Source organism: Penicillium manginii (assembly GCF_028828005.1).
Source record: "Penicillium manginii strain IBT 31320 chromosome Unknown utg000006l:1.0-4164085.0:1.0-4166146.0, whole genome shotgun sequence".
Taxonomy (NCBI): Eukaryota; Fungi; Ascomycota; class Eurotiomycetes; order Eurotiales; family Aspergillaceae; genus Penicillium; species Penicillium manginii.
The window spans coordinates 3,517,213-3,531,265 of NW_026643107.1; the positions used below are offsets into that span (position 1 = coordinate 3,517,213).

A 14,053-nucleotide genomic window follows, 5' to 3' on the forward strand; every position below is an offset into this window, starting at 1 on the left:
ATCAAGCATCTGATCAAGTTCTGGGTAGAGGAACGGAAGGATATACCCTGCTTCTTGGCCGCTATGACCTTGGACTTTTATGATAAGACGACCAGAGCGGCTAGGATTTAATGCGATGTGATCCAATCCAATGTGCTTGCACTATGTATCATATATGGAATTACTTCGGATGGCTTAGATGCCAGTGTTCAATTAGAAAGATCGGCTTTCAGCCATAAACCAGAGGAGTCTCGTTTCTAAGTGTAATTGAATTAAGGCCTCTTAGTCTGAGTCACAGTCAGAGCTACTGGCACTTCAAGTTTATATTATTCTACTCCCCCTACTCCCCATGCTGATGCGAACTTGAAGGTTCAAATTACAATCAGCTTTTAGCTTCAAGTTCCGAGGTTCTATAGCTAGATGCACCCCAAACCAACCACGTCTCATGAAAATTGACTAGAAAGAAGTGTCAAATTCCTTACTTTCCACATTCGGAGCCCGACGGGATTTGTTTGGCAGGATTTCGGCTTTAGGTCTATTGTACGAGGATCCACCACCGAACGATCGGCATGATTTCCACCCGTGCTGATAAATAACCATGGGATGCCCCGCCAATTGTAACTTCGGGTTGTTCATGTGGAATGGTACCTTCTCTTGAACTCCATCTCAATTGAACCCACGGTAACTCCTGAGCTTGAACCATGTCATCCAAACAGTACACCTTCTACGATCTTGCAAGCAAGTCACTAGGCTTGACATGGACCCCCAATCCCTGGAAGAGTGCGTTGTCAATCAATACATACTACCGTGTCAGGACAAATCAATTGTGCCTCAATTTGCTAACATCGTAACACCTGATAGCTCGTCTTGTCTTCAACTTCAAGGGAATTGACTATAACACTCGCTGGGTACATGAAACAAACCAATCGCTACGATAATAGCTAGTACTAACCCACCCTAGCTGGAATACCCCGAGATCACACCCGAGTTGGAGAACCAGTACGTCTCCAAGTAACTATAAGAAAGATATTAATTACTACCGGTATATTCCAAGGTTCATATCATATTAACCAATCGCAATTCCAGTCTCCCACCCAACGAGAAATTCCCCCGCTACACAATTCCAGCAATCATCACCCCCGACGGGAAATACATGATGGATTCACGCCCGATTGCCGAATACCTCGAAAGCAAGCACCCTTCCCCCTCGCTACACCTAGACAACAGCATCGTGAACCAAGTCGACGCCCTCTGGTGGAAATACATGGGCGCCATCATGCCCATATTCCTCAACCAGGTTCCCAAGCGAATCCTCAACGAAGCCAGCCTGGAACACTGGTACCGGACCCGCAAGGCATTTGTCGGGATGAGCGTCGAAGAGCTCGAAGAGACAAAGGGCGGAGAAAAAACGTGGAATGAGGCGGAGCCTGTGCTGCGTGAAACTACCGCTTTGCTGAAGCAGACTGAGGGTCCGTTCTTCTTGGGTACGACTGTGAGCTATGCGGATTTCATTTGGGGGGAGTGTTTTGCTTTTTAGTGAGCGGATTGGGCCGGATTTCTTTGAGGAGGCGTTGAAGAGAACTGGGGATGCGCAGGTTCATTTGGATCTTTTGAATGCGGTTCGACCTTGGTCTGTTTAAGGCTCGTTGGTAGTGACTCGGAGTTGGTGGGCTTGGGTTGTGATGTAAAACTTCATAACATGTCAAATTTCTACCCCAGAAAAGGGGGGGGGGGGGGATGGGAGAGATTTAAGCTTAAATAAACAAGGAGAGAATTCCGATTCGAAAACTGTTAAGGCCGAAGTCTTCACAACGTACATACGCAAGTTAAATGCCTAGCTACAAGACCAAAATCACAAAAGAAAAGAAAAAGAGGCGCTATTTGCAAGGAACGGAAAGCCGACAAAGGGCCATAACAAGGAGGGGGAGGGGGGGAAAGGGCAAACATTATCAATCATCCTCAGTCTTTTCTCTTCGCCTTTCCCTCGCATCTTCCATAGGAAAAGACAGATGTGAAGAATAAGCGCGACTCGAGACAGGGTATATATGAACAAGATAGATATAGATCACACGGAACTTATTCAAGCGGCGACGTATTTTCCACCGACGAGCTTACGGACAGTTGGGAGTTCCTGCCAGGTAGTAGAGAGGGCCGGGCTCGAAGGCGCGGCGTCAGAGAATGGGTCGGCTTCCTTCGCGGACGCGTCTGAGACAGATTGGCTGATTCCTAGTCGGGAACCAATCTGATTGGTACGGAGCTCGAACTTGGCCTCGACGTTGCCCTTGCGAGGTCCGGGGGTAGAAGTAGAGAAGCGCACAAGGAACTTGCCCTCTTCACCGGAGCCGGGTGGCTTCAGTTCCAGCTCAGGAATCCTCCAAGTGACTGAGGAAGTCTTGCGGCGGAAGCTAGCGCCTGAGTTCGGATGCATGACGGCGCTGCTCGCATGGGCGACTGATTCGCGTGGCTGCTTGGTTATCTCGTCCTCGGTCGAAGTGTCCAAGCCGACGGTCAGGACGACGTTTTTCAGGACGATGGGATCAGCAGACTGCGAGATAAATGCAGGATTGAGGGAATAGAAAATAATGGCGCTGGCTTGAAGCTCTTGCAGATTCCAGGCTGGCTTAAAGATAACTGGACAGTATGCTGATGGGTTGCTGGGATCCAAGTGCAGCTGGTACTTGAAAGCGACTGTTGGGATTGGTCGAGCAATACTGCCGAGCTGAATGTCGTATTCGCCGCGCTTCTCATCCGCGGTGTCTCCGTGGACAAAGTGTGGGTTGGCGGCAACCTTCTCCAACACCGGGAAATTCTCGAGACGGATTTTCAGGGCGTCTGCTGCATTCCCTGGGATAGGATTGTGGGCTAATGCCAGTTCCCCTACTACCGTAGATTTGGTCACATTGCCTTCAGAGAACCATGCGTTTACTGTTTCAATAATTGATGCATTCAGACCCGACTCATGGAGCTCGGGGTGAATGGTAGGGGCGGCCCCCTGGATTGTGTGTCCTGAGCGGATAGACGTGGTGTCTGACATAGCATGTTCCTCTGTCGCATTGCTAGGAGACGGTGCATGTCTGATCGGCGAGGACGGGGCGTATAGTTCTGGTGCGGCTTGGGTTGCTGTCATCTCCGCGCTTGAGTTCGGAACGAAAACTGTGTTTCGTACGTCGCGACGGCCCCGAATGGTGCCTGCGTTCCGTCTCATCGGAGCCCGCTATTGAATGTATGAGTACAATGACTGGGGGATTTCGACGACTCGGGGTACTACTTACCATGCGCAAGGTGTTCGCCATGTCATCCATTGCCTGCTGGGCCTGGTTCTCATCTTCGAAGATAGGTTGATCTCGAATAGTCAAGTTCATACCAGAATCCTCGAATCTGTGAATGGAGCTTCGTAAGTATCATGTCCTCAACCACCAAACAAGCTTTCACATACCCTGATGCTTCTCTTTGCGCACGCGTTATCTCGTCGATAGTTGACGGCCGTTCGGTGAATCCTTCGGAGTCAACGTGGGCCTGGAATACTGTCAGCAAGTTTCTAGATCTGTTCAGAGGAATGCCGCATACCTGAGTAGTGCCATTGCTAACAAGTCCAGCTTGGGCCTCTGGCGAAATGCCGTTCATAGCTGTAGGCTCTGGGTGGGAAATTGGAGCAGGCACGATAGCATCCACCCCTGTACGATCCTGTGAGACACTGGGATTCCGTCCTGATTCCTCGGTCAAGGCTGTTCCTGGCCGGCCCGATGAAGTTGTTGGCGGCGATTCCGGGATTTGCATATCCCTAGCGGACTCGCTTCTTTTGAAAGGACCAAATGGACTGCGGTACTTTTTCTCGGGCTTCTTTTCATAACTTCCACCCGATGGCCCAATCACACTTTTGCGACGGTTCATCACGGTACCAAGTCGCCTCAACCCACCCAAAGGAGTGTTCCTGGGCACTGCCTCGGGAGCTTAATAAGTTCACGTTAGTCACATCTGACAAGAGTATAGATCGATTCAAGGGCCTACCTGGTGGTGTTTGGAAAGCAGGAGCAGTCTCCGCTCTTGGAACAGGAGTTTGCACAGATTCCGATCGCTGGCTAGCCGCATCATCCTGGAAGCGAGGAGGCTCAAGTGGCTCAGTGACAGGTGTCGAAACTGCAGCTGGAGTGGCAGGGGCCACAGGAGGAGCTTCCGCCTGGGGTTGTTGTCTCCGCGATGTGACCGGCGAGAGAGGCGCCCTATCCCCGGCGTGTTTGGCAGCGAATGTCTTGATCTCATCGGCGGTCTCGACGTTAAGAAGAACGTTTAGACAGCTTTCCGCGGCTTGCCGACCCCGCTCAACTTGGTCCACCTCATGTGTTTCAAGTTGTGTAAGGACATCTCGAAGGTGGTTGAGTCGGCCTTCGTCAGCAGCCTGAAGTTGTTCGTAGACAAAAGGTGCGCGGGATTCCCATTGCTGGTTCATCTCCTCTGCTTCAGCCACAGCACTGGCTAGCTTGTCTGCGCCCTTCGTACCCTTGCCCTTCGCCTTGTCCACTTTCTTCTGCGCAGTCTCAACATTCTTGGCCAATCCAGCCAGATTGCTCTGGATTCCAGACATGGAGTGCATGTCGCGATTCTTGCTGCTGTACTCCCTGAGGGGCCTTTCCACGTCCTCCTCGATCTTGTTCGCAAGGGTCTCGTGCGAGACGGCTAGGGTTTCGGTGGCGTTGATAATTCGTTGCCATGGGATTTGAAATATACTATCAAATGATTAGCATCTCTAGCTGCTGCCAATCGGGCGACAGTATCCTCTCCAAGATGATCTCACTCACCCCAATGCAGCGCCATTATCCAGTTGGGGGCGATGCGCCAGCTTTCGCAAGCTCTGGGCGTAAACCTCTTCCAAGCGACGTCGTTCCTGTCGGCCAAAGGTCAGTTCACACCCCGCATATCTCAAGAATGTGAAATCGAATGGGATCTGGCGGAAACCAGACCTCGGCCGTCATACCTGGAGGAAGTCCGCGATATCCGTATGGATCTTGTTAATCACGCGAATGCGATCATTGAGGATGGTAGTTGCTTGATGGGGATGCAGAGTAGCCTAAACCAATAGAGACATTGTTTCCGCAGTCAGTGGGTATTCATGTAGGACGAGTTTGAGCTCGATGAGCTGGGTGAGGAGACAAGCATACCAGCAGCGCCGGGTACTCCTGCCGAGAGAGTTCCATGGTGTCGCGATCAAAATTGAGTGCAATCCAAGAAGCGCATAATCCGATGAATCAGAGCGCACAAGAAAGGAGCTTAGAAAGAGGATGCGGGGGAATCAATGAATGCGGGAATCGTAGGGTGTCGCCGAGGGCGGCCATGGGGATGGAATGACGATGGCCGGGAAGGGCGACCTCTCGGGGTGACAGCCAATCAGCGTGCAGCTTCTCGTGACTCTGCTGCCCCGTTGAGGCTAGTCACATGATACACGGTTGTCACTGCCAGACACCAAGTTAGTAACTACTATAGTTTCAGTCAACTATCCTGCATTCAACACAACATGGACTGGAAAAAGTCCCTAGGGTTTACGGATCGTCTCAGGACTATTCAGTCACTGTCAGTCAATTGAGTCTCAATGATCCCAATTGTGTTCCGTGTTCGCCATTCTCATACATATCCGTAGTACCTCCGCCTATCAACAGTCATCTTCGTCGGCTGCCTTCACCGAGGCCCAAGCACAGGCCAGACAATGTGAAACTGCTTTCTACGACCAGGCTACCTCCAAGGTCCGTTCTTATTACGTTGAGAGACAATCTGAACTTCACACGCTCATGTTGGGCTTCAGAAAGAGTATGACCATTTGTGTCAACAAGCCATCGATGAGGCGGAAATATCCAAATCCTCCACTTCGGCTACCATCAGCTCGGACCAACAACCAGATGATCATGTCCACCAAGAGCTAGATATAGATGCATCGTCATCTATAAACCCATCGGTCGGTCAACAATTCGGCCAATATGCATCATGCTTCCATCATTTTGATGGACTTCATTCTACCATTTATAAGTCAACCGCCAAGGATGGCACGGTACGAGCCGTCAAAATCACCATTCCGCATCTCATGACAGCTCCTCACGATGCACCACGAGAGGCACGGTTACTTCGTGAAGCAAGCAGTGAAAAGGTCATCCCGTTAATTGAGACCTTTACTCTCGATGGAGGTCGACTAGTGTTGGTCCTTCCCTTCCTGCGGTACGATTTTGAGCACCTACTGCGACGAGATATGGTCACTGCGACACAGACGCGACACATTCTACGCGATTTGTTTCAGGCGATTGCTCATATTCACAAGCTCGGCATTATCCATCGGGATATCAAACCGTCCAATATTCTGATGGACTCACCCGAAGGCCCGGCCTACTTAGCCGACTTTGGCATCTCTTGGAAAGAAGGAGACCCAGGCTCCGAGCCGGCCGACCAGAAGATCACAGACGTGGGGACTACATCCTACCGTGCCCCCGAGGTACTCTTTGGGTATAGGGGATATGGTACCGGGTTAGATCAGTGGGCCGCGGGTTGTGTTGTGGCAGAAGCTCTCACGGTCGGACACGGGCAGCTATTCGATTCCGGGCCCATTGGGAGTGATCTGTCGCTTATTTTCTCAATTTTCAAGGCGCTGGGAACCCCTGATGAGAAGAATTGGCCTGTAAGGATGAAGCCTATTGCATTTATCGACAGGAGATGACGACTTGAAACTAACTGGAAGTATAGGAGATACTCAAGTTGCCGGACTGGGGCAAGGTGGAGTTCCACCCGTTACCAAGTCAATCTTGGGACGACATCCTGCCGGGCTCATCTTCCAACGGGCGGGATTTGGTACGTCATTTGCTTTGTTATGAATCGCAGCATCGATTCTCTGCTGAAGAGGTAAGCGACCGCGAGAAAGAAAGGTGGCTCGAGAACGGACGTTAATTTCAACAGGCCCTCCGACATCCTTACTTCTCCACACATTAATCTATGATGAAATTTGAAACATCCTCTCAGCCACAAAAATTAGAAGGAGTGGCGGCCGTGCATCAGCCTCGCGAGCCAGGTACAGGCACAGGCACAGGAACAGGCATTGGCATTGTCATTGGCATTTTCAGGGTTGAGGGTGGCAGCAGTCACGGCAGAATGCACAATTGATCTAAAGGGGGAGAGGATCGGCTTCGCCTCAGGCAATTAATTTAATTATGGGTCTTGGGAGCAACCACGACATTAAAAATAACCACCATGCGAAGGAATGGGATCGAATTGGGTGGACACCGGAGTTGAGGAATGGGACATCGCCTGCTGAATGTGATGAACGATTTGATTTGACGGTTCCAGAGCCGAGGGTTCGCCGGGAAGACCGGAAATTAGCACTGCAGGGATGGGGCAAATGATGATGAAGGACTGAAACTGTAAGGAGTCTGTGCCCCGCGCAGGGTTCTTAGCGAAGCACGAGATGGGGGCCACGGGCCGGGGTATCTCATCTCATCTCATCAGTGTGTATGTACCAGTGTGTACGGAGATGAGTCCATGATGAGGACTCCGTACATGGAGGAATGTATGCCTCGATCGCACAGAGTCGATCTGGATCCCATGTGAATGTGTATCTAGTGGATCCATCCTTCTCAATTCCCCAAATCCAATCCAAATTTATCCAAATTTCCAGTGCGAGAGTAAACGGTGCCACTGGGTCTCGACCACCTCGTATTGGGTATTTGGGGGTCCTCATTTCATGTATGGAAGTTACCAGGTACCGTTAAATATTAGACCACTCAGGGCATCCAAAATCCCAGATCTTATCTGAATTTGGTTAGCTTCGTATCTCCAATACAACCAAATACCGGGTCAGGGTCCCTCCCCGGTTGCATGGGAACTTTGAACTCATCTGGGAACTCCGTTGGGAGAAGAAAGAGGTGAGCCGGTCTCTTCCTTTCGGTCTCCCTTTTTCTCCCTTCACCTTCACCCTCTCTCTCCCCCTCATTCATTCCCCTACGGCCTGGAAGTCGTTGTCCCTTCTTTTCTTTCGACTGGTTATCGGCGGCGCTCGATATCCGGTTGTCCATTCTTTCTATCCACATTCCGCATAACGCGAGAGGTCTGCTTACTTACCACAGACGCGGTGCTCGGAATCGTCCGACTCGCGTTGGAATCCTGGCCTGGGCCCGGTTTACTCTCTTTCTCTCTTTAGAAGCGATTGCCGCTTCAACTTCAACTCGCTTCGCGATCCATATTAAGAAGCATCAACATCTTTCAACATGGTGCACGGGCATGCACACCACAACATCCACCGCCCCGCCCAAGCCCTCAAGGAGCGGGCTCTGGAGGGGGCTCTGGAGGAACGGGGACTCGGCGATGATATAGTCTACGTTTACAAGACTTTGTCCCAGGACTTTGAAGGCGCGGTGGGGGGGTTTCAAAACAATGATGGGCGGTAACGATGATGACTCGACTACAACGACTGCGACTGCCCACCAAAACGCCGGTGTTGGTGCTGCCGTGGCCGCTACTGCTACCAAGACCGCCGATAATGACACAACCACTACGACGGAGAAGACAACAGCCAAGGAGACCCAGCATACCGAAAAAACCACCGAGAAGGAGACCTCGACCAAGACTACTGCCAGGGAAACGGAAAAGACTACGGATACCACCAAGGCAGAGGTGACTAAGACCACCGAGCACACTTCCGCTACTCAAACCACTGCCGAGACGCACAAGACGTCCTCCTTTATCACTTCTGCCAGCACTACTGCCGACCCTAGCACAGATATCAATGCCTTGGCCGCCACATCGACTGGATCAGCTACGGACTCCGCCGCGAGTGCATCGTCTACTACCAGCGCCGCATCCCAGGGCATGTCCTCTGGTGCGAAGGCGGGTGTCGCCATTGGTGTCATTCTCGGCGTCGGTGTTTTGGCCGCCTTGATCTTCTTCTTCATTCGCAAGAAGAAGCAGAGCAAGGAAATTGCCGAGCCTATGGACGAAAAGGCATTCAATCTCCCGCCTCCGCCTCCTGTTAAGCCGTCGACTCCTTCGACACCTCCGGTTCTTAACGTTCGACCTATCACTCAATTCGCTCCGGATCTTAGCAACGGCGCTTCGTTCAACCCTGCCACTGCTACCGCAGCTGGTGCTGCAGTTGGCGCAACTGTCGGTGCTGGAGCAGCTACTTCGCGCAATCTTACAGGAAACTCACCTCCTCCCACCCCGCCCAAGTCTGCGAGCAGCAGCCAGAACCCCTTCAACGACCCCGTCAATCCTTTCAGCCCCGTGGATCAGACTGCTGCTGCTAGTCCCACAGCTGATGTTGGTTCTGGTGCTGCTGGTGCCGCGGCTGTCGGTGCCGTTGGCGCTGCAGCCATTGCTTCCCAAGGATCATCTAATGGACAATCTGGCCGCCCCCTTTCGTTTGAGTCTGTCGCTCATTCGGCCCCTGGTACCTCCCCAAGTCCCGTCAGTGCCGATGGTGATTCAATCTCAGCGGCTGCTATGGCTGCTGGTGGAGCTGCTGCAATTGGCGCCGCTGGTGTCGCCGGTGCTGCTGCTGGTCCTGGTGCTGATAACGTTCACCGAGTTCAAATGGACTTCAATCCCTCAGCGGAGGACGAGATCGGTCTCCGTGTCGGTACACTGGTGCGAATGCTTCATGAATACGACGATGGATGGGTGAGTCCTTCATACTTAAAACCGATTCTCTAGAAATAAATACTAACCCCCTATTAAGGCTCTTTGTGTTCGCCTCGACCGTTCTCAGCAAGGAGTGGCACCACGATCTTGCCTTTCAGCGCGTCCTGTGAAGCCTCGCCCGCGTCCACCCCCTGGTGCGGGTCCTGGTCCTGGTCCTCGCGGCCCGCCGATGGGTCCTAACGGCCGCATGCCTCCTGGTCGATTCTACCCCGGAGATGCACGCCCTAGATCCCCTGCCGGTCCTGGTGGCCCTGGATTCTCTGGTCCACCACCCCAGCAGCGCCCTTACCCAGGAGGTCCCCCCCGCGGGATTCCCAGTTCCTCGTTCGATGTCTCCTGGTCCACGATCAATGTCCCCAGGACCAGGACGACCTGGTCCACGTTCCATGTCGCCCGGTCCTTCGGCCCGGCCTGTACCTCGTTCCATGAGCCCTGGTCCTTACGGTCCTCCTGGCATGCAGCGTCCCGCCATGCCTGTTGCCCAGCGCCAGCGCAGCAACAGTGCCGGTAATATTTCTCCACCCAACGTGGGCGCTGGTTTCCCTCCCAAGCCGAGCCCCTTGGCTGCAGAGCCTCCTGCCCCGGCGCCTACCAGTCAGCTCCCTGCCATTCCAGCCTCCGCGCCCCCCGCGAGCTCCTCCCCTCCTATCTCCCCTCAGGGATCCATCAACCGGAAGCCTGTCGGTAGCCAGGAGGCATAGGTGTGCAACTCGTAAATGAGCATTTCCCCAAGAACATAGACATCGCCTTGTCCTGACAACCTTCCCCGCTGGACGGAAACGAGCCTGCCTAGTACGACTCCGTGACGAACTTCTTACCCCTTACATACCACTGCCGATTCCTGTTTTATTTCTTTCTACTTTCCCTTCATTCCATCTTACCTATGCCTTTACCCGTTGTGAATGCCTTCCTGGTATTGGATATACCCATGTCTCGAAGTTAATTACACCTACACATGTCTGCTTTGCCCTATTTCCCCAATCCCCTTTTTCTTCTACACTTGACTTTTTTTTGACTTCTGCATGTGAAGAATGTTTCTGCATCTTCTCCTTTGCTTGGATGGATCGTGATTGCGAATGACTCGGTGATGAGTTTGAATACCCTGGAACCTGTAACATTTTGAGGAGGATCTGCGAGGTCGTATCTAGATATCTATCTAAAATCCTACAACTTTTCGATTGGAAAAACGTCCCACTTTCTTACTTGATCGATTGGGATCTTGATAGCCCGCAAAAGCCTGAGGCTTCGTCACATTGAAATATTTGTATAACCGAAACATTGAAGTCATCTAATACCTATTTATGGTGTATGATAATGCGTAAATACATGCCCAAAAAAAAAGCTTATGCAATTCAATTGCCATGCTTCATTAAAGGCCAAGTTCATAAAGGCCAGCACTGGCATCGATTCAAAGATGAGGCACCTTACCACTTGCCAGAAGCAGATTCACTATACTCATGATTCCCTCGCCGAGTATCAGGCCCGACGCCAGAACAACGACGGTTGAAGAAGCCACATCCGCCTTTTCAGCTACCTGCTCAGGGGATCCGGATTCACTGCGCGTAGAACCTCTCTCCATGCCAGCTCTGCTGGATCCAGGACGACTATTCGCGGACGTTGCGTGCTTTCTTGCCCACCACCAAGCAATGACACCACCAATAGCCCTGGCAAGAGTGAAAGAAGGAACATTGAACATTCCCACTGCAACGGCAATTCCACCCGGAATCCAAGACCGCCAAGCTGGCAGTTGACCGTTTTGCGCAAAGGAAGGTGAAGCGGTGAAAATACGCGCGGCTGTCAGCGCGACCCAGATTGATCCCGCGACGAAAGATGCCTGCCATGCCATTTCAGGAAGACCTTGGCCAGTGACGAGCCGCGCAGTGAAGATCCACACAAACGCCGTTGGTGTCTGGAACATGTCGCCGGGAACCTCGTAGACGTTGACGTACATCTTGTAGACGGCTGTGGAAAGGACGGCACCGACAACGCTGCCGATCATCTGGCCGTAGAATTGGGCTTTAGGGCTTGCGCCGAGGAGGTGGCCTGTTTTCAGATCTTGCATCATGTCGCCGGCTTGGAGTGCGCCTGATTCCGAGACGGCGCCGGCGAGGAGGTTGGTTACTAGTGCGGTTCGGCGGGAGAAGTGGGATGCTGGCGTGGCGAGGGAGAAGAGGAGTTGGGTTAGTTTGCTGATGCCGGATACTGGGTTCAGATCTGTTTCGCCCAGGGCTCGTACGCCCATTATTGATAAGAGCACCGCGAGGAGGGTGGCTAGTGTTGATAGCCATGGGGATATGATGTCGCCGAAGGCGTAGTGCATGCAGACGACGTTTAGGACTAGGGTAAGTGGGAGTAGGATCATGACTGTGCGGTTGGAAATCAACTGAGAGGGCGGGGCGTCCTCGTCTTCTGCTGTAGGTGTCACCCAGTGAGTGGCGTGGTCGGGGTCATTTTCGTGGTCCTCTAAGTGTAGTGGCTCATGATCTGAGTCTAGCGAGGAGTAATCGATGTACGAATGATCGCCAGGTTGAAGTCGTAGAGAGATCCATCGAGCAATTCGAGTTGAGCGGAGGTAAGCCAGCCATGCAGGCGCACGATTGACCAATGGCTTAGTGACAAGCCATCCTAGGCTGACTAGAGAGTCGGCAAGCATGATAGCTAGCGAAATCCAAACGATCCAGGCTTTGCTTCCGTCTTCCCAGCTATCCACGGGCCCAGGGGCCCATCCACGAGCTTTGGCAAGTGGTGAGAGGATGCCCCAGCCTATCACCGCTCCAAATAGCATGTGCATGCAGGTTTCGGGTCCCATAATAATGCCTTGGCCGATATAGGCTGGTGACGGGTTGAGGGTCCATAGCCAATTATGCGCAATCCCCACTCCAAATAAGGGGATATCACGAACAAAAGGGACAAAGTAGGAAAAGAGGGTCTGATTGAGTTAGTTTTGAGTCTTCCAAGGAATCCAATAAGGGAATATGGGTCTTACATAAACGCCTGATACTACGAATGCGCCTATTAACAGACGCATTTTGGACCGCCAATCCTTCTGATCCTCTGTCTGATCCTCGGTATCGGTATATTTAAGCAAAGGGCCTGTCTCCTCCTCCCCATTGTGTTGATCGATTGCTCTGGTTTCGCCATCCATATCACTGCTCTGACGCTGGGCCGATATAGGAGACTTCTCGTCCTTCCCCGCACCATGCAAAACCCGTAGCATCAGGGCGGAGGCGGTACCACTTGGAAAGCGCAGCTTCTCACGCACAATGACCTCCTTTCGCAGTGGGACAGCAAATACCACTCCGAACAAGCAAACCCCAAGACTCCAGACCACCAATTTCCCGAAGCCTAGCCTTAGAGGGCCGCCTTCACCTTCCCCGCCATCTCCAAGTGGTCCATCTTCACCATCCCTCAGCAAGAACTCAAGAGCGGGAATCACACCTACAAAGCCGCATCCCAGCGGCATTGTACCCACTGCACCGGCTACAGTCTGGATCAGGACATTCTCGATCGGTGTAAACGGGAACGACAGGTACTTGGTAAGGACCTTGAAGACCGAGAACCCGATCAAAGCAGAAGGCATAGCCATCGTACTGATCCATCCTGTCTGTAGGCCAAAATATGTGTTTGAGAAGGTGATTAGAGCGCCGATTATCAGGCCGACGATTAGTGAGCGCGGGGTGAAGCTCTGCGCGGAGGTAGTCGGGGTTCGTAGTGGGCTCGGCGGTACGTCGTCCAAGGGCTCTGCGGGCGGGTCTGTTAATGACGGCCGGTCGACCGTGCGATGATGGGGCACGGAGGCATCGCCTTCCATGCTGATGGTCTGGTAATTCATTGGCCGAGTAAATCCGTCATGGGGAGCGTTTGGAGGAGGAGAAACCCTTGAGAACTTGGGGAAGCTTGGTAATCCCGGGCCACGATAAGATAGGTCACCTGACGTCACCTGGCCCTTGAGAAGTATAAAAGCACATCCAGCAGTTGACTATGGGTCGTGGTACCCCAGGAGGTTCCAATTATGAAGATTTCGGTGATATGTTTAATTTTCATGAGAATAGTCGCAGTCCTGTATTATTAGTCCTGAAATTCGACGGCTATGCGATGTGATCAACTAGCACCACTACTAAAGCAAAACTGATAGAATTTGGCTATCTAGCATCCGGTCGTACGAATATCAGATGTCTAGGGAGACTATTAGAGAATCGAAAAGTTCTTGTCTGGTTAGCTGAGAGCATTTATGGCTGTCAGATTGCGTTATGAGATATACTTCCTGAACATCACAATAGCGGGAGAAAATTTGGGGTAGCATATCTACTTTTAACTACCTATACCAGGCTGCGTCTAAGACTTTTTGATTAATATACAGTTCTCAAGGCTTGCTATTACAATATTTCAGAATCTTGTTTGTATCATG

General features: G+C 52.0%; 5 protein-coding genes across 5 annotated transcripts; 3 read left to right on the top strand and 2 right to left on the bottom strand.

Annotated features, from left to right (window-relative positions):
- Window positions 1-680: 680 nt before the first annotated feature.
- N7533_009688 (uncharacterized protein) lies at window positions 681-1,516 on the top strand (the record flags this gene model as incomplete). Its single annotated transcript, XM_057106338.1, has 4 exons — window positions 681-759; window positions 841-887; window positions 941-978; window positions 1,066-1,516. The coding sequence occupies 4 exons, from the start codon at window positions 681-683 to the stop codon at window positions 1,514-1,516; spliced, it is 615 nt and encodes a 204-aa protein (XP_056957787.1).
- A 543-nt stretch (window positions 1,517-2,059) lies between these two features.
- Window positions 2,060-5,171, bottom strand: N7533_009689 (uncharacterized protein; the record flags this gene model as incomplete). The annotated part of the gene is made up of 8 exons (XM_057106339.1): window positions 2,060-3,193; window positions 3,252-3,357; window positions 3,416-3,495; window positions 3,547-3,929; window positions 3,988-4,703; window positions 4,776-4,861; window positions 4,952-5,044; window positions 5,136-5,171. 8 exons carry the CDS (start codon window positions 5,169-5,171, stop codon window positions 2,060-2,062), a joined length of 2,634 nt encoding a protein of 877 aa, XP_056957788.1.
- Window positions 5,172-5,488: 317 nt separating this feature from the next.
- Window positions 5,489-6,942, top strand: N7533_009690 (putative cell division protein kinase (Ctk1); the record flags this gene model as incomplete). Its single annotated transcript, XM_057106340.1, has 5 exons — window positions 5,489-5,544; window positions 5,612-5,714; window positions 5,774-6,634; window positions 6,700-6,804; window positions 6,910-6,942. 5 exons carry the CDS (start codon window positions 5,489-5,491, stop codon window positions 6,940-6,942), a joined length of 1,158 nt encoding a protein of 385 aa, XP_056957789.1.
- Window positions 6,943-8,213: 1,271 nt separating this feature from the next.
- On the top strand, window positions 8,214-10,346 carry N7533_009691 (SH3 domain protein; the record flags this gene model as incomplete). Its single annotated transcript, XM_057106341.1, has 4 exons — window positions 8,214-8,318; window positions 8,356-9,624; window positions 9,683-10,026; window positions 10,076-10,346. The coding sequence occupies 4 exons, from the start codon at window positions 8,214-8,216 to the stop codon at window positions 10,344-10,346; spliced, it is 1,989 nt and encodes a 662-aa protein (XP_056957790.1).
- Window positions 10,347-11,053: 707 nt separating this feature from the next.
- Window positions 11,054-13,477, bottom strand: N7533_009692 (OPT family oligopeptide transporter; the record flags this gene model as incomplete). Its single annotated transcript, XM_057106342.1, has 2 exons — window positions 11,054-12,574; window positions 12,632-13,477. 2 exons carry the CDS (start codon window positions 13,475-13,477, stop codon window positions 11,054-11,056), a joined length of 2,367 nt encoding a protein of 788 aa, XP_056957791.1.
- Between the last annotated feature and the right edge of the window lie 576 nt (window positions 13,478-14,053).